The 23,472-nt window shown below is 38.8% G+C and overlaps 2 protein-coding genes across 2 annotated transcripts in view; one reads left to right on the top strand and one right to left on the bottom strand.

The window, feature by feature from the left end:
* Positions 1–23,472, top strand: part of CYFIP1 (cytoplasmic FMR1 interacting protein 1) — a 78,422-nt gene that overhangs the window by 32,109 nt on the left and 22,841 nt on the right. Inside the window, exons 15-23 of the mRNA XM_059820471.1 lie at positions 929–1,076; positions 2,947–3,100; positions 4,324–4,480; positions 5,044–5,140; positions 5,494–5,570; positions 5,664–5,772; positions 6,349–6,468; positions 8,186–8,385; positions 15,480–15,567. Coding sequence (XP_059676454.1) covers positions 929–1,076; positions 2,947–3,100; positions 4,324–4,480; positions 5,044–5,140; positions 5,494–5,570; positions 5,664–5,772; positions 6,349–6,468; positions 8,186–8,385; positions 15,480–15,567 — 1,150 coding nt within the window. The remainder of the gene's footprint in view (positions 1–928; positions 1,077–2,946; positions 3,101–4,323; positions 4,481–5,043; positions 5,141–5,493; positions 5,571–5,663; positions 5,773–6,348; positions 6,469–8,185; positions 8,386–15,479; positions 15,568–23,472) is intronic.
* Positions 21,399–22,070, bottom strand: LOC104261036 (fibronectin type III domain-containing protein 9). Its single transcript, XM_009816948.2, has one exon. It carries the CDS (start codon positions 22,068–22,070, stop codon positions 21,399–21,401), a length of 672 nt encoding a protein of 223 aa, XP_009815250.1.

Genomic DNA, 23,472 nt, shown 5'->3' with positions numbered 1-23,472 from the left:
TTTGGCTTATTAGCCTTACACTTCTCTTCCAAGTGCTCTGTCTGCCCACACTGATTGGTGGCATTTCCCAACCTTATTTTTTTTGTCCCTAGTTGTTTGCTTTTAATCTTGACTTGTTTACCATTTGTTTACTCCCACATTTCATTGCAAAGCTCTTAGAGGTGAAAATCTTTGGCCAATTCGGCTATTGCTAAATGCTCTGACTGCCACAAAAATACCATCATAAGCTAAAAATAAACAAATTGCTCCAAATTACCAAGTTTGCAGGAAGAGTTTTTTGTCCCAGGGACTTTCATGAAATAGGGAGCTATTACTTTCATACCTGCTTGGATCTTGGAGGAGACATTTGCTTGATCATTCAGCATGCCACAGGATATGGCAGGCTGTGTTTCTGACAAGTATCTGAAGTCCAGTTCAGTATTTGGAATTAGAAGTATGAGGCTGTTTGTATAAATTCCAGCTGAATTCTGAAGTTCTGCTGGAAACAGGAATTCTATTGTTTCTTTTCATTTCAGGCCCAAACTATGTCCTTTTAGTTTGGTTAATAATCTGCTTCAGTTTGATTGAACAATCTGCTTTTTGTGGTTCAGGAGAACAAAATGGCTTGATGTGCTTGCTAAGGATCCCAGAGGTGAATTCTTGACAAGTGACTTTTGTCTCTGGTGAACCAGTTTCAGAGGTCAGCTTTCTTCTGACAGAGGAGGAGGGCTCTGGACTATCGTTTTTGATAAACAGTGCAGGGCGATTGTTTCATTGATGTGGCATTCTTGAAGTTGTTGGTGAAATCGTTTGCAGTTGCTCTGAGTTAGCCCAGGCTCCCAAATGCTGTTGCAAAGTTTCTGTGCTTGTGGAAGAGTGCTTAAAAAAGTAGAATGATCTCAATGCACTTGGATGCGTGCCAGTCTGAAGTAGTGTGCATTGTGCTCAGTGTTTTGCAGGCCATCAGAAAGACAGTCTGTGACTGGGAAGCTGGTCACGAGCCGTTCAATGACCCAGCTCTAAGGGGTGAGAAGGACCCCAAAAGTGGTTTTGACATCAAGGTCCCAAGGCGTGCAGTGGGACCCTCCAGCACTCAGGTATTTTCCTGTCTGGTGGTTGTGATATCTGTCAATTGCATGAAATGTTTTCTCTCTGGCCTGAACTATTTAAAAATTGCAGGGTCTGGTTTTGGGTTTTTTTTTTTTTTTTAATGTTCAAAGTCTACTCTGATTAGGTTTATATTTACAAAATCATATATACTTAACTAAAATCCTCTGTCTGGGTTGCTGTCACTTTCTACTCTGATGCATAATTTTTCCAAGTGTTCAATCTCTTCAACTTAACTTACTGGGAAGAAATATTTTCTCATTGAGCTCCTAATGTTATTTAAATAATATTTTTGAACTATTTGAATTATTTCTTGACTGACTTCCATCTCTGGTATAGCTGGTGGAATTATTTTTTTTTTTTTGTTAAATCCCATTATTCAATAGATGTCTATGTAGTTTTAAAATATGTTTAAAGTATAAACAATTGCCTGTAAAATATGGGAGAGTATTTGACTTCGGACAAGATCCCTCCTACTGTTCAGTCATGAATGATAAAACTGCTCCCTAAAATCTATAATCTTCTGCTGCCACTAAACCAAGAGGTATTCCAAGTGTGTTTTCTGTGATAGTCATTGAAATTCCATACCTAGATGCTCGTTCTTGTTACCTCCATATAATTCTCTTTTTAATTTTCTTTGTGAATTTGTTTGGAGAGTCTGGTAGTCATAGCTCATCTGAGAAAATGAGGTACTGAGCATTTGGGGTGAAAAATTGAGGCAACTGTGGTTTGTAAATAGAATATTTTAATCTGTGGGGAAGAGAGCACGTACGGATAATAATCTTGGGTAATAAAAAGTTGTTTACATTGTGCTAAGATGGGTTTAATAAAGATTTTTGTTTTGGGAATTGGAAGAAAATGTTTTGATTTCTGATTTTCTGACTGGAAAAAAAATCAAATACCACCACCAATGTGCTTCTCCTGTGCTTGGTATGTTGAAGGGCTTTGTTTCACTGGCTGCAACAGGCTGTTTAGAGTACATGGTTCTGTCTGCTTTTCCTGCTTTTGGGCTGGCACATTTATCTGTCTCGGCTGACAGGAGGAAGGGAGGTCAAATATATCGATTTTTAGATAGGTTTTTCTCAGTTTCATGCAATTCTAAAATGGCTATGTATGAATTGGTAATACTTGGAAATCTTTGCAAAATCATTTGAGAAGCTAATGGCGTTCTGAGCATCCTCTGAAATGAATGGGAATTTTTCCATTCACTTGAGGGAGCACTGGATTACAGTGATTATTCTGAATGCAGAAACCTTTCTGTATGTCCTCCTCTGCACGCTTACTGCGCTGCTTTTCATTTTTAACAAACTAACACATTTTCTCTGCTTCTGTTTCCCCTTCCTTATTTACCCATGTGTTTTTATTAACGAATTCTCTCTCCCCTGCCTGCCCCTGTCTGTTGGTTTTTAGCTCTACATGGTTCGCACTATGACAGAGTCCTTAAACTCTGCTGAGCTGTTGAAGCAGCTCAAGTCTCTGGGATTGGAAAAGCTATTGCATGTGACACACAAGTTTCTGAGGCAGTCCTACATCTATCCGCCTCTTTTAAACTTTGGTGGTAAGACATTACTTATTACTTTTACTTTTGTGGTGATGTGAACTGTTCCACTGCAAATGGTCTGCTGCTTCGTGTCAGTGGAGGTCCCCTTGGCATGGGTAGGCATTCGTGCTGGTGTGTAGGCTAGTGTTGCATCTGTTCCTCTCGCCTGAAAGGCTTTTTCCCACACAGTGCCAGTTTTCAATTTGAAGTGGAGCAGTCGCTTACTGATAGTAATTCTCAGTGTTGCTCAACTAATGTACCGTGTGTATTTTCCTTTTTTCCCCCCCTTTCCACCACAATTGTTTCCTTTAATGATACAGCTTTACATGGTGAGAACTATGTTAGAGTCCCTCATTGCTGACAAAAGTGGTTCCAAGAAAACCTTGAGAAGTAGCCTTGAGGGGCCCACCATATTGGACATAGAAAAATTCCATCGCGAGTCTTTCTTCTACACTCATTTGATAAATTTCAGTGGTAAGATATGTAGATGATCAGTGTCCAGCTTAGCATGTCCTAACACCTCTAACACAACCTGGAAAATGTTTCCGATTGCCTAAGCCAACTTACCTTTGGTTTATTTATCATAAGCCTTGGTCTGTCCAAACTTTTTCTGAGATGTGGTATTCGGTATTGTGGTGGGATTTTTATTTTGACTTGTTACACATTTGTTTATAATGCATCAAATTTCGTATAGTTACCTCCCTTTTCTATTTTTTAAATGTATGTATTTATATAAACAAGGGACAGATAAGCCTATACACATTGAAATTTTAAAAAGGAAGTAGGTTTTGTGTTTTGGGTTTTTTTGGGTTTTTCGTTTTTGTTTTAAGTACAGAGGAAACAAATTCTCTGTTGTGGTAAATTTGATGTCATATCACTACTCTTACTATTCAGTTAATTGTAATCGGAAACATGCTGTCCTAAAGAATTCACCTACTGACATTGAATGTATCTAGTCTTTGTCATCACCATGCTGTGTTGTCTTTCATTTTTGTTTTGCTACTGGACTCCTTTACCCTCAGAGAAGGGGGAGCCTGTTAATGTCAGTCATGCTGGGGAACAGCGTTTCAAAAGGTCTTCAGAAGATCTTAATGTAAAGAGTTCATTCCCATTTTGGTTCTCAAGCCTTCTGCAAAAGGAGGCTTGTGCCCAGTGTTTTCTGGACAGGTGGGAGGCACACCTCCGTGTCCTTGACAGAGGCCTTAGAAACTCTTTGTTTTAATCCTTCCTTCATGTGTCTGTCTGTCATTTCCTGCCCATCTAATCAACAGGAACGTGTGGAGCGATTCAGTCCTCCAGAGGGAGAGATGGTACTGGTGGATCTGGTACAATTTCGTCTCCTTTGCCTGCTGCTTCCCAAGTTCGGTGTATGGCTTTCTCAGCCCCCAGCTGAGAAATTAAACTAGAAATCCCCCTTTACTGGTGTACATAGTTTTTCTGTTTAACTGGTAGGTCTGGTCCACTTCCACGCTTTTTTTGGTAATAAGGCACTCCTTTGGGGGCCAACGTGAAGTTCAGAACTCTCTGAAAAAGTCATGGGCTTTACGTTTTGAATTTGGTTTAGATATTTGGCTTATGTATAGCTCTAGTGACTCACGCCTGCTTTTTTGTTTCACATTGCATCATCAGAATCACAGTCGTATTGTTCTTAATGTATTTCTATAAGAAGTGTAATTCTTCCTTATTTATTCTGAAAGAAACCCTGCAGCAATGCTGTGATCTGTCCCAGCTGTGGTTCAGGGAATTCTTCTTAGAGCTGACAATGGGCAGAAGAATCCAGTTTCCCATTGAGATGTCCATGCCTTGGATTCTGACGGACCATATTTTAGAGACCAAAGAGGCATCGATGATGGAGTAAGATCTACTTGTGCTCTTTAGTTGAATGATTATTCTTAATGATTGTCACTCCGTATTATGTTACTGCTTTAATTGGTTTTAAGAACAGTCACTGAGAAGGTATTCTAAACCTTCATACACTTTTCCTCTTACATTTGCTGATATACAGATTCTCAAAGTTTTCTTTGTGAAGTGAGTAATTGAAATAAGAAACCTTTCATACAAGTATCATTGCACCAGCCAAATATGTTGTTCCCCGAGTGACTTCTCCTTATTTAGTCCTCAAAGATGTCAAATATAGTGCATAGTGGTAAAAGCATAGTTCCATTTTGATGGAAAGCTACATCTAGAAAACAAGATTCAGACTACGAACTTATCTATGCAATTTCTTGAAGTAATAAAAGACTTTATTAAAGGAGAAAGTGTGATTCTTTTTATATCAAACAAAAAGATTATCCTGTTTGCGTGAACCACATGTGGATTACAATATTGGCTGGCTTACAACTTCTTGATTGCACCATCCTAAAGAATCATTATTTCTATAGAAATGTAACTCTTTTTTTTTACTCTTTTTCATTCAGGTATGTTCTGTATTCTTTGGACCTTTATAATGACAGTGCTCATTATGCACTTACTAAATTTAAGAAGCAGTTCCTCTATGATGAGATTGAGGCAGAGGTAAAGTAACCTTACCTACTGGAGAAAAATAGTCTGTACCTGAGTGTGAAAATGATGCTAAAGGCCAAGATCTATTATAAGAGATTCAGAACAGTTGGAGATAATAAACAAACTGAGAAGAAAGACCAGAAGATGGGTAACTGGTTGGGTGATATGTTGCGAGGTAACCTGTAGACCTGTGCAAAATGCCTCACATTGATGCTGAAGACTGAATGTCATCTTCTCTTGTACTGGGAAATTTGGATGCATTAACTTTCTTAATTATGTTTGATAAACAGTGGGAGGTCTTAGATAAGCTCCCCTCTTTTAATTTTAAGTATCTCTAAATGCAAAATTTTTTTTTTCCCCCCAAGGTAAACCTATGTTTTGACCAATTTGTTTACAAGCTGGCAGACCAAATATTTGCATACTACAAGGCAATGGCTGGCAGGTAGCTATTCCAGTAGTGAGAACTTTTATTCATGCATTTCTGCTCTGCTTTGCTGTCTAATATACTTTAAGCATTTTCTTCCTTTCTTAACAGCCTGCTTCTGGATAAACGATTACGTTCAGAATGCAAGAATCAGGGAGCAACCATTCAGTTGCTACAGTCCAACCGCTACGAGACACTGCTGAAACAGAGACATGTCCAAGTGAGTTAACTCATACTCTGTTGTATTTGAGTTGTTTAGCAATTTTCCAATGGTGGTAATTTCTGTAAGTATATAAAACACTTTCAGTGCTTTATGTCCTGTCATCTAAGTGGCATAACTGACATTTGAGAATCAGCTTTTTTGTCATATTGAAGGAGTAAATTAAGAAAGAAAACTTAAAAGATTCTGTTTTAATGCAAATGTCTGTTGCAGTTAAGCAAACACAAGCCAAATAGGAATGTCATGTGTGGTAGTGTTGTCTTCCTAATAATGTCTTTCACCAGTTTTCAATATGCTGTCGGCACCATGTCATGGACACATAAAATGCTGATATAAATACTTAGATGTAAATGCAGCATGTGGTTTTTACTTGTTTTTCTGAGAATTGGGATGTAAATTGTAATACTTCATTTGTTCATGAATTTATAAATCTTATCCATCTGCTTTGTTTCTGTGTGTTTGGAATGCAAGTTCACCCTGTGAGAGTCTGTTAATCTGTGGAGTCTCATAGTCCTTGTACAGCTTGTCTCCTAATTTGACTTTCAGTTCGAAACTTCATGGCGTTTTTTTCTTTAGCTTCTTGGTAGGTCAATAGATCTGAACCGACTGATCACCCAGCGAATTTCAGCGGCCATGTATAGGTCAATGGAACTGGCAATTGGTCGATTTGAAAGTGAGGATTTGACTTCCATTGTGGTGAGTGTTGTGTTGCAGTTTTGCCAGAGCACTAACACTGCAGTTAGGAGTCTAGAGTTATATATGTATTATGTTTTATATATATTTTTTATATATATAATGTTTTTCCTTAATTTTTATTTCTTCTATTTGCATTGAGATTGATAGACATCTAGCACTTTTTTTTTCCCCCATTATAAATCTGTGTTTGTTTTTTAATGGCAGAATCAAAAAAGTCTTCTCAGGTTTTGCTAGACATGATCTAGGTATTCTCTCAGCAAATAGTTGTACAGTCAGTCCTGAAGGCAGAAAAGGCTGAATGACTAACAGGCAAACTTGTTTTATCCCAAACCTTAGTTAAATATATATATACAAATGGGAAGGAATTTAAGCAGTCTCATTAGAAGAATAACAACACTTTTCACTCTGATGTTTTGTTTTCATTTTTCTGTAAGCATGAAATCCTATGATGCTATGGTTGAAGTTTGTCTGGTTTACTATGTCTAGATTGACAAAACCCCTTACCAGAGAAGCAGCTTACTCTTGCAAAAGGCATTTTTTTTTTGGTAGTGTAGTTAGTCACCTGCAGCTACACCATAAATATACTGGCAAATCCTCTGTTGCCATTGTAGTATATTGTGGACTTTACTGATTCTGATGTGCTATGATTTTTTCACCCCATACCTTAACCTGCCTCTGTGTTCAAATAGTGCTTTGTCCTGACCTGATGCAGTACTCTGAAGTATGTTCCTGTACATGGGACTGTGCAAGTCACAGTCCTGTTGGGACTGAAAATCTGGTTTGTTCCTTGCCCAGAAAAAAATAAACATGCTGCAAGCGAAGGCACCTGTAAAGAAGGCATATACTAGGGGCTATAAGGGAAAAAGGGAAAATGAGCATTCTCGTGATTTAAATTTTTGTAAATGCCCACTTTTGTCTGTGCGTATAGATAAATTACAGACCAAAACAAAACAGCTCTGTGCCTGGTAGAATCAAAATGAGTTTATTTATGCAGGCAGCTTGGTTTTGTAGCATGACAAAATAATAATAATTTTTTTTGTGGAGGAATGAGATCTGACCCATGCCTGTGGAAGGAGAGCATCTGGGCAATTTTGAGGTGTCTTTTTGAGTAAGTTTCCTGATTAAAATGCTAACAAACAAATTTTATTTCCAGACAGCATGAATTTGACAAGTAAATACACAGTCAACAGGAAAAATATCAGACCCATTGAGTTCTGCTGGAATGAAACAAAATTAAAAGTCATGCACGAAAGTTTACCATTGGACTTTCCATAATAAGTTTTTTACCTGTGAGATTTTGTCATGCAGTTAACTAACTTTATTTCATTTCATTCTTTACTGAAGATAAACACTGAGGCCATAGAGCTGTGCAGGAGTCTGGCTTTCATGACTTTTCAGTGCTTGGTGTTACAGCCTTTGAATTACTTAAACATAGTTTTTCTTTGTTATGTGCAGGGTTTTCTTAATAGCTAAGTAAACAGAAACTGTTGATGTGTTTCTTAGGTTCTTTTTATTTCTTGAGTTATGAAGTAGTGGGGCTAAGATGTTGACCCTCCACCATCCTCTTTTTTTTTTTTTTTTTTTTAAAAATGAAAAATAATTTCTGCTGAAAACTGCTTGGTTTCCTCAGTAAGCAACTGATACTAATAGTTTAACTAGTAAGTTTCTCCACTTTGTTAAATTCACTGCTCACTTTCTTTCCTCTTGTTTTTTGTAGGAGCTGGATGGCTTGATAGAAATAAACAAAATGACTCACAAGCTTCTGAGTAGATACATGACCTTGGACAGCTTTGATGCCATGTTCAGAGAAGCCAATCACAATGTGTCAGCCCCTTATGGAAGAATCACTCTTCATGTCTTTTGGGAACTCAATTATGATTTCCTTCCAAACTACTGCTACAATGGATCCACTAACAGGTTAGCATGGCAGCTTTTGGTTTGCAGCAGTTCTTCTACCACTCTCCTGCAACTTCTTTCCTAGCAAATGCTGGCAAGTCCATCTCCATTCATTTAGTGTATTTTCCACTTCTAATGCTTTACTTGAAATGAAGCAGCATGAGTCATTTTACTAAGTACTGTCAAATGTATGACAGCCTGTTATTTGTCCACAATAGAAGTCAAATGTAACCGCAGCATCCAAATGCTGACATTTGAATGACTTAGCTATGATATGCTGAAAAATAAAATGCGTCCAAAAATACTGCAAAGTGCGTATCAGGAAGACATTTTGGTACAGAGGATCCTCAGCTGTGAGATGGTGGAAATAAAATTATATTCTTGATTCTCCATTGATGTGAAGAAAAGGATTGTTTACTGGAGAAGGGAAGAGTTCAGTGTTCACTGTAACTACAGTTGCAGCCTTTAAGGAGAGTGAGTAATGGAAATAGGAGGAGAAAGGTAGGATCTAAAGTCTGAGTGAGTGGAAGGCACAGTGCTTAGGATTTTGCATTTCTGGGCTTTCTGCTTGTGTGCTGTTTTTACGATTTGTGTTGCTTTTAGCCTGTACTCAGGTTTTGGTTAAAGCACTGTGGAGTGACAGCAAAATGATATTGAATATTGAGCTGTAGGAAGAGGAGGAAGCCTGTTCTCATCTTTCACTGTCTCCTTGGAGAGCTTTCCCTGTCTGACATGTTCCATGATGGTTATGTTGCATTTTAGATCCAAGATTCTGTCGGGGGCGGGGGGGAAGGAGTGGTTTTTTTGTGGTTAAGTTTTAGCCAAGAAACTTCTGTTATATAAATCTGTCTGCACAGGAGAGTTGAATGTATTCCCGAGGAAGCTACTGTGCAGTTGATGTATCTGGAGATCAATACTGGAATATGCAGTGCAATGTATTAAGAATCATATAAACATAATATTAAAATCTTGATGAAATCCTGATCCTTACACTTGTCAGCTTTAATGAAAGACATTCAATAGCTCCTGTAACAGTTCAGTCCATGTTCATCCTGGCTATAAGGACTGCTGTACTGCAGACAACAGTGCTCAGGAAGCAAGCATGGAACGCTGAAGGACACTAGCGGGATCCTGTAGGAGTGTAGCTTGTCTGTTTAAAAGCTGTACGCACAAATTGAGTTAGGCTGATCCTCAAGCTTGTTGGGTAATTAATTCAGGATAATTAATTTAAGACATGATAAAGAGAGCCAGATCTTAGGCAGTATGTGTACCATGTGTCCAATTTCATCACAGAATTGCTTTGATTTCAGTCAAAAACAGCAGCGTGGAGAGAATTAATGTGTGTGTTGCACACGCTATACGGTGCCCGTTGATATTTTTGCTGGGAGAGGGAACATGGAGTTTTTAGCCCTTTTATAGTTCTTGAGCACATTCATTATGTCTGTTGCTGCCTTGCTGTTAGCATGAACTTTAAATTGATGAGCTCTCTCTGCATTCAGCTGTACAGGTTATTGTGTGCAAATACAGGAGTACACTGTGAGGAGCTCTGTGAGAGCTGCTAGTTTAATTCTTGACTCTTGATAGGTAATGTCTTGTATGAAAGCTACATGTAAACAGGGGAAGAAAACAATGAAAGGCTGGAAGAAAGAGAAATAAGCATGATGAAAAGTAGAGAGGTCGCTTAGTTGTGAGGGGTTGGAGGTAGAGCTCCCAGGAAATATGTAATACCTGTGGCTTGCCTTTTATTAATTTGACCACAGTCTAAGTGTGAGGGTCCTTCTTTTAAAATTAGTGTTTTGGTCAGATTAACTGGTACTCAGTACCTTTTGAAGCTCTTTTTCCAAGAATGCTTGAATGTGATGATTTCAGACATTTGTGAAAGAGTTCAAGTGTTTAGAAACCCTGCAGGTTTGGTTCAAAGTCTAAGCCTATTCACGCAGAAGTATTGAAGCATGTTGCATGCTTAATTATTTGGGACTTAGGAATTTTTTTTTATATTTGATAATGTACTGAGATTAAACAGTGAGGCTGCTATTAAAAGATTTAGCAATTTAATAATTGCAGTTGCCAGTTTTCTGAAATTAAGTCTCATTAGTGCTGGCCAGCTGCGCAGCTGTGTCCAGACTCGGGCACAACAGTTTGTGGAGAAGGAATGGGGAGGTGAGGAAGGGGACCTCTGTGGATGGGCATTAGTAGTGAAATCCAAGGGTGTTTTTAATCTACTTGTTGTTGATCAGGAAAGAAAGAGAACAAACTTTTGGATAATGGCATGAGTACGTGCATTGCAGGTGAGGTCAAAGCCCTCTCTAGTCCAGTGTCCTGATGCTGGCAGCAGCCATGCAGAGGCCGAGTATGAAAACAAGGGAGGCTTGTGGTGATTTTTCTCCCAGGAAATGTGCTGGCCTCTAGCAACGATCAGGTGTTTCTGTAAAACAAAAATGGTGGGATGTTAGTGCATTTCTGGCCCTTTACAGGTGGTTTGGTTTTTTCCCCCCCATTGCTTTGTCCAGTCCTTTTTTTAAAGCTATGTGAGGTTTTGACATTTGTGATGTGCTGTAGTGAGGAGTCTGCAGTGGAGCTGTGTGCTGCACGAAAAAGTATCTCTTCTAGTTTGCTCTCAGCTGTTGTCTGCCAGTTCTTATACTGAAAGTGACCATGAACAGCCATTTCCCACTTGTCTCTTCTGTGCTCCTTGGGATTTTTTTTAAGAGCCCTCTCTCATGTTGGCCCTCAGTTGCATGTTTTTCCAAGCCAAAGCTCTTTCCACAGCAGCAATCTTTGTCATGCCTATGCCTGCGTCTGTACTTTTTTCATTCCCCTGTATCTTCGTGGAGTTAGGAGGACTAGGGATGGCCAGAGGATTCAAATGACACAAGGACAACTTCTAAATTTTTGTTCTTTGTTCCTTTTCCACTATCTGTAGTGTTCCTTTTTCTGCCTTATTTTCTTTACTAATTCTAAGCTGGTCTTTTCCTTCCATGATAGCATATTTTGTGTTCAGGGCTAACAGAGGAGCAAGTGTGAGACAGCCTAGACATTTATTTGGATTGAGGATTTTCTGTGTTTTCTTGACACAAACGATACAAGCTTCCTGAGACAGTAGTCAGACTTGTAGCTCCATCTCCTCTCAACACATTATCCAAATCTGTATTGTCTGCTAAAAATTCATGTATATAGCACTCTCCCAAATGCAGTATGACATATTTCTTCTGAGGATACAGACTTGTCACAGAATGAACAAAAAGACCAGCTTTTGATTTTTTTGGTCTTCCTGCCTGCCTTCCCCTTCCTCTTGCGAACTCTCTGTCTCTCTCATACTGCTTTTGAGACTAGTTTTCACAAGAGAACAGCTGTGTCTTCTTGTCTTGCATATACTCTGTGATAGTCACTGTTCAGAAAAATTTTCAGCCCTTTCAGACACTGCTGGAGCAAACCTGAAAATCATCACTGGCAGTGAAAACTACCTAGTTTCTGCTACAAAGAGCCAAATGGTGTAGTTATATAGGATCATGCAAAGTAGGGGTGACTGTAGTCAAATACTCCATCAAATTTGACAACAAGCACCTTATCTTCCCCTACCTAAAAAAAAAAACCAGTCTTTCTGCCAAAGTGAAAGGTCATAGTGATGGAGTGGCGGATATCCATTACTCTTTCATCCTCTGTTTTGTCTCCTGTTTCCTCACGCCTCAGTTTGCACCCCTCTGTTCTCTCTATCTTGACATTCATTTTCAAGAAGGGTGAGGTAGATCTAGCATTCACTAAGAGTGGAGGTGTAGGGCTACCCTTAGATCTGGTAGACAGGACAAGCTAATTTGAGAAGGCTGGGAGTTAAAAGTGTTCATACCAATTAGACAGGAGTGCAGAGGGACACTTTCTGTATGAGCAGGGAGGGGGGATTGTGATATCTTTTAATTCTGAGATGAAGCTCAGGAAGTTTATGAATGAGATTGTCTGTCTGATATGGTGCTTGCAGTAGCAAGGAGGCAGGCTCATTGACCGAAGGGGTCTCTTTCAGATTTCTCCTTATTTTCTTAAATAGATTATGGTAATTAGAATCATAGAATCATTTAGGTTAGTTTGTAAAGTGCTCACTCTGAACTACTTCCTGGTAGGTATCGCAGAAACACCGATATAAAATGATTTGATCTCTAAAATACTTACTTCGGGGCTCATGTTGTCCTTTAGCAATCACTGTTGCAAAGCTTTGGTAAGCCAGCAGGCTTTTCATCTGCTTAATCTGCTTTGACTGCTTACAACCTGCGTTGATTAAAATGGATAAATTGCTGTGAGATCATCAACACTGATTAAAAATGAAAAGAACTGATTATCTTGGAGTATGCCAAAACCTGCATCCATCAGTATCTGAGGGAAAGTAAAAATTTGCCTAGCTTTTTAACATTGGTATTCAAAGAGCTTCAGTCCTTCAAAGAGATGTTTCTGTTTCTTGGAGGAGGAGCAGGAGGAAGCCAACCAGCAGGATGTCAAAAAGAAAACACACACACACCCCGCCCCGTTGAAAAAAGTTTGAAGAATAGCAGATGATGCTGAACTGTAAAGGTTTCTAACCCTTAGTTTTGCGAGAAGAAATCTCTAATATTTATCTGAATGGTATTTTAGGATTAGTCACATACCTCCTAGAACGATGGACTCTATTTTCCCTGTTGTATCCTCAGTACTTCACAAGATACCAAGTGACTGTATCTCTTGTTCCAACTTCCTTTCCTTAACCTCTTCTTCCTCTCTCGGCATCTTTCCCCCACGTCCCTCAAGAAAGTATAAAATGGGCGCTTGCTTCAAGTCTTTAAGAAACTTCTAAGGTTATTTTGCTGCTATTCTAAAACATTAGACATGGAGAAACTCCCAAGAATGTAGAGGAGCACTGGGGAACACACAAGAGTTACTTGTGCTTGTACAGAGCTAATGAAACTTAGAGACTGTGTCTCAGAAGTATTTCTCTGGTATTTGATTTCTGAGGCTGTGATTTCTTCTCAACTCAAGTACAGTCTGACTGGTTAGTTCCCAGACACTAATGACACTGTAGTTCAAATATATTCATAATACCTTTTTGAAAAGAGAAAGAATAATTGTTACAGCTTCCCAAGTCATGGGATGCACCCACATTTATATTCTGAAACACTCTTTTCCTTGTGAGGGTTTTAATTTAGTGATAACAAATCAGTTCTTGCTCAATATGTCTGCACGCTGAAACCCAGTCTTATCTCAAATGACATGGTATCTCTTTTGATTTCTTTAATTTTAGAGATTTTCTTAGGGCTTGAAAATTGATGTCGGTTTAAAAAGGAATAGGATTTGGAGAGAAAGAAGTGTGAATAATCTCTGTGACTGTTATATGTTGCAAATTACTTTGAATTCCATCAAATGTTTACAACATCTCTGGTAAACTTGTTAATGAAGTATCTGTGCAGAGAACAGATTTAAGTAATCTCAAGAGGAAGTTTTCAGTTGCTATGGAAGTGAGGAAAGGGGGGAAACTTGTAAACTGAGGAAATGTAAATGTAAGGAGATTTGAATTATGTGTATGTAATATCAAAAATAATACACGTAAATGATTTTTTTTTTCTCAAAAGCTCTAAATATAAGCACTTTCTGGACTTCAGCAAGTACAAGTGCTTTTGGAAAGACAGGGATAAAATACATACGAACAAGTAGCTGAAACTGTGGGTATACCTATTTTTGAGCAGGTTAGAAAAATACAGAAAACCTTGTCCTGAAGGTATAGATTCTCACCAGCATGATTTGGATTACTCAGAAATAAAACACAGTGGAAACAATTATAAGCAACATGGTGCAATTTATACATGTTTGGGTGAAACAATTTTTAATTGGCATGTCTGGTTTTGTTTTCAGCTAGAAAATGAATGTATTAAAAATATAATGTCTATGTTCTTTCTAGGAAGAATTATTAATGAAGCATTTATTTTGTGTTGATTAAATTCAAACACATTTTAAACAAAACTAAGTCAAGATATAATTGTATCTTGTGATACTATAATGCACTGCAAACTTCCTTTCCTGAAGCCTTTTCCTAGATATATTTATTTTACTCAGCTGTCACTCAGAACAGCCTGATCTGATACAAACATTTGATGTACACTTCTTAAATAGCTGGTTTTCCTCTTCCCTCTGTACAGTTTTGCACAATTTACCAAGAAATCCTTTTTATCAAGTTAAAAAAATAAAGTAGCCATCCAACCCATAAACACACGCACCAATCATTTTGCTTGGTTTGGTAAAGTTAAGCAGAATCAGAATTGTAATAGATGTTTAGTAACTTCTTCCTGCGCTAAAACTGTCATGCTGCAAAATGTGCATTACAGAGTTAACAGGCAACATCAGGGGAGTAGGTGTGTGCTGCTTGTTCATGAGAGGACTCGTGCCTGCAGAGTTCTGCCCCAGCACCGTTCTTTAGACTCTGGGGCCCTGTTTGGAGTGGGCCATTTGATCCTATCTTTTGCAGTACTCCATATCTCTGTAGTTCTCTTGTATGTTGTTAAGAAGATGACAAAGGTAAAGCTAAACATGATTTATATTGGTACATGCTCACACTGAAGTATGATCCAACTTTTGAAACATTAATTTTGCTACAAGGATTATACCCTTCCTCCTGACTTTTTTTTTAAAAGCTATTAACCTAAAGTATTTCTCCTGCTGTGAGTTTCTTTGGGGGGGAAAAGCTCCAAAACATTAAATAGAAATGTCATGTTCCTCTTTGAAGGTGTAGTTCATTCTGAAGGACTTAATTTTGGAAGCACAAGGAACTTCCTTACTCTCTGTAAGAGGCTATTGCTACTTTGTTAGTTGATTCTTTTTTTGCTGGGCTGCGCTAGAGTAGAGGTGAGAAATATTTTGGGACCCTTCACGCCACTGGAAGAACAGGGTTCCAGTAAGTGATGGAGAAGTGCATTATGATTTGTGTCCAGGCTTTTGGGCAATGCAGGCTATGTGCTTCCCCAGTTTCAACTTGGGCTTAAAGGCTACCGGTCTGGCTTTGGTTTTATATGTAGACAAAAGCAGTATTATACAGGGTAAGGTGCATTAGGCGCACACCTACTAACCTAAGTACAATTAATGAATTATTATTTTTGTTTTTATAGATTTGTTCGGACTGTGCTACCGTTTTCTCAGGAGTTTCAGAGAGATAAGCAGCCTAACGCACAGCCGCAGTATCTCTATGGATCAAAGGTTGGATTTAATTCCCTTTGTATTTATGGTTTGCTAATGTTTAAAGGTATCTTCTTTAATTCTAGAAATTATGGAATATGAAAGTTATTGAAAATGGACTCACATATTTTTTGTATTTTAAATTCAACATAAGCTTTTTTTCAGACTTTGCTGTGAAGCTCACCATATGTTTCATCCAGAGTGCAAGTGATTAGTCTGCTGGTTAGTCTTAGCTGACATAGCTAAAAATAAGTCCTTCTCTCAACCACTTTGCATTTCACAGTTGCTTACAGTGGCAGAGCAGACTCAACGAAAAAATTAATTAGTCATCTGGTAAAGTGAGAACACAAGCCCATCTTGGGTGCAGCTGCTCCCTTGTTACAGTGATGAAGACTGTGATGGCAGGAGAAAAAGGAACAGATAAGGAAAAATGCTTCAGATAACAAGTCAATGTTATCTGACTTAAAAGGAATATATTCTGACCATCCTAAGCTATCAGATACCAAACTGCTTAAATTATTTGGAAAAAAAAAATAGCATTTCTTTGGCAACTTCAACCCAAGGACCTCAAAGTCGTTGTGATGAACTTGGCCTTCTGGCCATCTCATCTCCTGTATTAGAATCATCTTTCTTGCTTTGCAGATTAGGAGTGCCTAGAAGGTTTATGCAAGGTTTCAACAGAAGCGTACAAGATATGCAGTCACGTACTCTGTGCCTTAAGCAATGCCCAATACTGAGGTTGGAAAGGAGCTTATGTGGGTGACAAGGTGAGAGAGTACTTGGCACATGAGAATAGTCGCGGGCTTTCATGGAGTTACCCAAGTGAGGAAAGTTAACCTGTATTCACAGGACCAATGCTATGCTCATGTGTGCAGTATTGTATGTTGGAGGGATAGATTTATTCTCCCTGATCACTGCAGATTTATTTTCTTACGCTTCAGAATTATTACCCGAGTCTTAACGACAGTTAAAGGCATAGCACATTAACATACAACTGCATTTTTAATATCCAGTCAGAAATATTGATCTGCTTCCGACAGCAGTAAAAACCAGCAGTGGTATCTTCAGCAAATCATTTGAGAATATTTAACAAGACGTCACTCTTAATTTTGCATTGTTTTCTTGAGTATCAGGTATGCAAAATAAAAGTATAGAAAAGATCAATAAAAATATAAGGATCAAGTTAGAGGATTGTTGAGTAAAGAAAGCTTTAAAATTATATACTCAATTATCCTTGTAATCTATGCAAGTGTGCTGTGTCATTTTCATGTCTAGCTACTTTCATTATCTAGCTCCTACTGAAACATGAGCGTAATTAGTCCTTGTCTTACTGTTATTTTCTGCACATCATATACTAGATATAAGGTGCAATCTCTGTGAAATGATTTGCCCAGCAAGCTAGTTTTTGAGAGCTGAAGAGATAGCTCAGAAGTTACAAATTTCAGTCCTAATATATCTGCTGCATTTGTAAAATTTCCATGCTTTTAAAACGTAAAGGAGGTGGAAAAGGATTCACATGTCTTTAACGTGGAATGTGACAGCTGATTGTCTGGTACTGTGAATAGTGTTTTATATAATTGTTCTCCAACAGGGAACAGTAAATTATAGGAAGGTGGGATTTTCTGACATTAGAGTTATTGTGTTCCTTACTATTTTAGGAATTCACCAGATGCAGTGTAAAGAGCAAAAACCCCACTGAATTTAGTAGAGATTGCTAACTTAATTTATCAAAGTGATGATACAGTGGGGTGAGTGACAGAGAATTAACTGGGAAACCCTTTTTTATCAGTCAGGTTACATTATTAAAATGAGTTTAGTAATCTTTACTCTGAGAGCTATACACTTTCATAAATCTGTTTATTTTTCTATATGAGCAGAAGCAATCGAGGGGATTCTTAGATGCATTTCTGGAGCAAGTTTCATAACTACATATGCCTATATTAGCAAATATTCCTGACTCTCTGTAGTTTTAAATTTCTACAAGAGTATGTTTTTATTATTGAATCTAATGTATTTTGGAATTGAGGAAATTTTAGGAGGACATTTCTACTCTATATAGCAAGTAACAGATAGTAATTCTTATGTGATAGAGGCTACACATTCTAGCGTGTGATATAATTGCATGATATTATTCTGTGTACTATATAGCGAGGCTTGTCACAGAGCACGTCCCTGTTTGGGTCCTTTAACGGTTATATTGTTGAATTGCCTCCTGACTGGATAATAGTGAGGTATGGAGTAGCTATGTACTTTTTATTTTATTGTCTTTTTCGAGTTCTTGAACTACTCAAGATATTCAGATGAGCACTTTGTATTGACCATATAGCCAAGGAATATGACTTTTTATTTTTCTTGTTGGACTTTTTTGTTGTTGCGTTTTGTGGTTGGTTTTTTTTTTGTTTGTGTTTTTTTTGGTTTTTTTAGCAATCCATGGTGTTTATTTAGGTCAAGACAAGAGCATTATGGTTTCTTGTGCATATGTACACTCGTACATGCATGTATTGGTCTGTAATGGCTAAACACTCTCTGTGCAGAAGCTTTGCATGCGCAATGTTCTTAAGACTAATTAAAGACATTTTTAGTTTTAATCTCAAAGTGTTCACATAGTCTCATATATTTCTAAATGGATCAAAGCATTTGGTCTATACTAATGTGTATTGATGCTTAGCATAGACAGTTGTGTCCACATTCTCTGTTGCATCTAAAGTTTTCTGACCGGTATCTTCATCCAATTAGCAAAACAGAAACCCACAGGTACAACTTGCTTCTCCTGAGCAGAGCTGTCAGGTGCTAAGGAGCTGACCTGCAAAAGCTCATCAGCCTTTTAAGTGAGCTGGAGTTATTTTAAAAGCTCATTGAGCATGGTCATTGAAATCCCTTTACTTAGGTGAAGTGTGTGTAGGATTCATGAAATGAATGTTAGCAGACTGAAATTTGGCAACATGGTCTGGGTGCATAAAATACTTAATAATGTACATAGAAGAAAGAGTCTTTTCTGGGGATTCAAAACTAACTTTGCACATTAATGAAGTACCTGGGTTTATAGAGGTTGTGTAGGCCGGAATTTAAGAGCTTCCTTTCTGGCTTGTACAACATTTTCCAAAGATCTTCATGTTTGTATGTCTTCTGCATTTTGTAGATGCTAACTCATTTGTTTTGTGAAAAAAGACCCCTTTGGAAAATACTTCTCAATGTAAATATAATGGTTTTTATCTACTGCTGATGCACAAATTAACAGCAATTTGCACTATGTTGCATCTTGGTATCAGTTTAGTAATTACTTAGAATGTTTGCCCCTTACTAGATCACTGTTAAAACTGGACAGTGAACTACTAAAACACAGAATTGCCAGAATGAACCTGAATGAATCTGTAATAACACTTTATGAGCAAGAGACAAAGAATCGTATAGCTTTGTGAGTGTGTGATGACATGAGTTCTTCAAATTTAGTGCAGAAGTCAGATGGCACTCCTTATGCATTGCTCATTTGCAGCGAGTGCGAGACGGTCCATTGCTCGTGAGGTGATATAAATGTTTCTCTAAGTAGTGCACAGTAAACTGCTTGGGTGGAATGGTTTTATATTTAAAGGAGGTAAATCCCATTCCTGGGAGCTTTTCCATGGTAGATCCTTGCCTTCTCTATCTGATATGTAATCTTTTTGTACATATGTGTTTGTGTATAAATAACAAAATTCAGTAGGTGAATTGCCTCAAAACTGCTTTAAGACTGAACTGCTCCTTGTTCTCAGTATGGTATATACATGTGTATATAACATATAAATGCATGTAAATATGGACTGCCTTAAAACCCACATAAAGAAACAGAGATGCATAAAAGTAAACAGGTTTTCAAGGGCCCAGGATGTTGGCAAAGAGAATATATGTCTCTTGGCTCCATCCCTTTAACATTAAAATAATCTTTTCCCTCTTTGATGAAACCCTCGTCAGAGAAGTGTTACCGTTAATTTGATTACAAGATGATTTTAAAGCATTGTTTTCTGTCCCCACTACTCAGCCGCCTCTTTTTGGCAGTAAACCTGTAGCACTGGCTTCATGCTCTGAAGAGAGTTTTTCAGTGTCTGTTTCATGAAACACCTTTATTTCAAACAGCAGTAATCTGTTGTCATCTTCACAGTTTGACTGGTGTGTAAGACAAAGAAAAACATGTGTCAGCTGGAAGAAATGCTATGTAAGGGGTGGGGAACACCTATTGCTAACGTAACACAATAAAGACACCTGTTGAAGTGTTTTCTAAAAGTAATACTTGCCTCCATTCAGCACTTGTTTCTGTGTGTCGTGCCTATCCTAGTAGAAAAAAAGTAAAGATGATGCAGCAAACTTATGCCAGCTTGTGTCTTCCTAGCAATATGAGAGTTGACATCTTTCTCAAGTTGTGGGAAATGTTGTCAAAATAGTGTAGCTGAAAAGACCCGCTGCCTGCTGTGAAGTACTTGGCGGGTGTTCTCTTGCCAAAATTGTACACCACCTTGGCTTCCAGGACGCGGTGGAAAGGGATGGCAGCTGCCCAGCCAGGAGTTCTCCAGCCTTTACGGGTACAACCGAGCTGCATCAACAAGATCTGACTTTACACACACGTTCGTATCAGTAGCAGTTTAAAATGCCTGCAGTCACAGCGTATCTTTGTTTTTTAAACATACCATACTATACAGCAATAGTAAGACTTATTTATTTATTTATTTATGGAACACAAATGCACTTAAGAGATTTAAAACAGGGTGACTTATACATGTAAGCCAGACAAGACTCATCATGTTGTGAGAGTGAAGAGATTTCTGTCAGAAGGGCCTTTCTTGGCACTTTGCCGTGAAGCTCAAGGCTGAGCGAGATGATCGGCAGATTTGGTTATTACAAAAATAAAATGTGTTTCGGCGTGCTTTTACTTCCTTGCCCCTTCATTACACAAAAAGTACTGTGTGGTTTGATAGAAATTTGCATTTGGTGAAAGAGTTTTATTATTAAAACTGAAAGGGAAAGAGAGAAGGAAGGGGCAGGAGTTGCTTCTCTGAACTCCGTTTCCTCTACAGGGAATCACTTGCCCACAGAGCAGAAAGTAGCTTGTGGTGGGAGCAGAAGGTGGCTTGTGGTGGGTACAGAAGAGCGCAAAATACGATAACCCAGGACATTCCCTTAGTTTCATTAAAAGTGTCTTTACAGAGTCGCTATGTTGCAGATGTTTTTAGACCAAGGGGGATTTCAAAGGTGGGCGAAAGGTTACCATTAAAATCCTGGTGAGTTTAGCTTACGTGTGAGATTGACCTCATTCAGATGGGAGCTATGGAGAGGACCATGGCTGGTGAAGTGCGTAGTCTGGGTGTAATAGTTTGTAGCGTGTAGTTTGAGAAGCAGTTGGGATTGTGGGGGTAAAACTCACACTGGCAAACCACTGCACTCGGTATGTACGTTCCAGTTGCCTGTAGCGTAACAGTCTGGGTTGCCATCTGAAAACTTCTACTCAGTTTTAATTTATGCTAGGAAAAAAGAAGTCTCTTGGTCACTTTTGATTCATTTTTATATTTGTTTGCTGTTTTAGACTAAAGAAAAGAAACGAAAAAATTCCCTCAAAATGTAAACCAATTATTTGCTACATGCTTCATTTTTAAATAACGGAGTGCGGCTGAAGTGCTCACTTCTTGGGAATCTGGACCTTTGCCTCTGAATACCTCTGACTGTGTCCGGGCTGATGGAAGGGGATGTGACACCGGAGGTACAGGCTGGGAGCACTGCGGTTAGCAGTCAGAGCTCCCTGTTGTGAACGGTGACAAAGTATACGATGCGTTTGAAGCAGTTGGGTTGTTGTATGTAGTAAAAATCTCCTCCCTGACAAAAGGTTTCTAATTTATAGCAGAGCACTGTCCTGTCGCTGGCACTCGTTCTCGGCTTTTGCAAGTCGGCATGACGGGTTCCTTGCCCGCTGAGGGATTCTGTATAATTGTGGCCAGCTGAATGCCACCTGGATGCTTTTCCTCTGTGTCCTGCATCAGTTGGCTCTGCATGCCGAGCTCCTCCGACGCATATGTCGGGCTTTTGGGCCATGCCTTCCCGTGGTCTTGTTCGGAGGTCCCGTTTCGCCCTTGCAAACGCTCGCGTCTCCTGCGGCACAGGACATGCAGGCAGCCATAGAGGAGGATAGCAGCGATAATGAGGAGCAGGATGCTGCTGGCAAGCCAGATGCCCAGTGCCAGCTCTTTCTTGGTGTTGCTCCTGGATGCTGGGTCTCGTTCCAGCGTGTTAAAGACTCGGCACTGGTCGCTGGAGGGGTTTGCGGACTGGCAAGTCACACACACGATGTATGTTGTCAGTGGAGTTAGGTTTTCAACCACAAAGGAGGAGCGACTGGCGGGCACTCTCTCTTCCTTCTGAAAGCTCTTTCTCGAGTAACTCGATAGCATGCTGTTCCAGTTAGGGTGGTACATGACGCTGTAAAAGCTGTCGGCACAACTGGCCATTTTTGGCCAAATTACCATTGCCGTGTTTCCTGTGATGTTTTGTACGGTTATTCCCATCTGGATGTTGCTTAGGTAGGTTTTTATCTCTCCCGATGCTGATCTTGCTGTGGAAAGGGAAGATGTTCGTTTCCCAGGGAGGTAACTGAGAAGTTGCAGCACTGGAGATGTTGTGTGGATCTTAATCGTAGTGCTCTGTAATTTAGGAAAGGAGTTTATTAGGCAGCTGTGCTCTTATTGTTGGTACTGCTGTGTCAAAGTGAGAGTTGGCAGTTCATAAAGTTTGGAGTATTTTAAACTGTGTACTTTTTTTCCCAAGCAAAAGGCTAGATACATGCTTATAGAAATTCAACCAGAGCTGCTGCCTGCCCAGGTGATCAGTTGTCTCTTGTCTCCGTGAAAGACAGTGTGTTTTGCAGAATTTGCAGTTGGGGAGCCACTTCCATTCACAGGTTTTTTTTCAGATGACTGCGCTTGCAATGGGAATGTTGGCCTTCAGCACCCTGTTCAAAATTTGCATCTATGTCAACTTCGATATACACGCTGCCTACGTATTTGGGACAGTCACTTGAATAAGGTCCCTGGATACTTCTGTGTTAAGGAATATGTGGTTAGGTAACATTAAGGGAAACAAAACCTCTTCAAGACTATAAAGGGGAGAAGTGAATATGCTTTGTGCTTCTGAAATATATAACCCTCCCACAGGGAAAAACAAATGATCAGAAGTTTAAACAGATGCATTTATAAATGCCTCTCTCCTTTGGAGCAATGCTGGACTATTCTTTTTAATAGAACAAACATTTCTAATAGGAAAAAAAAGCTTGATATTTAAGATAATTTTATGTTATGAGTCAAACTCTCATAAAAAAAGGTCTTTGAAATCTAAACTGAATTGAACCGCTGTCTGGTTTGGCATTAAACTAAAGACTGACAGATTGACCATCTAACTAATTACCTCCTTACCTGTCACACAGAACACTTGTCTAATGAGTATGTTGATAAGTGGGGTTTGGATTTGTTTGTTTGCTTTTTAAAGGAAAGAAATGCAGCATTTGCTTTTCTCTCTAGTCTGAGTATCTTGCATTTTATTTTATTTATTTGGTGTTTTCCATAATCTCAAAGCTTGCTTTTGTGAGCAGTGAATTTTCTTATGTTAAGTGGCAAGTGAGAGGTCGCAGGAGTGGATCTTGAGGGATAAATTCCTCTGGCCATCCACAAGTCTTGATTTTTGCCTGTCACAGTCAATTGAAAAACAAAACAGTACATGGAAACATCCCAGATATTATTTTGTCTCCAATATAATTTTACATTAGTTTCTTACCTGTCGATACTCTCCATTTTTTGCTTGTGAGCTAGCACACATGTAGCCACTGCTAGTGCAGTGGCTGTGATGATGGTTCATTGGTGGCATCAGTATCACAATATTTAGTCTTGATGCTAGTCAGCCTCTTGGAAAAGCTTT

Source organism: Gavia stellata, chromosome 1 (genome assembly GCF_030936135.1).
Source record: "Gavia stellata isolate bGavSte3 chromosome 1, bGavSte3.hap2, whole genome shotgun sequence".
NCBI lineage: Eukaryota > Metazoa > Chordata > Aves > Gaviiformes > Gaviidae > Gavia > Gavia stellata.
The sequence above is the reverse complement of the archived record's forward strand: the minus strand, read 5'-3'. Positions and strand labels throughout refer to the sequence as shown.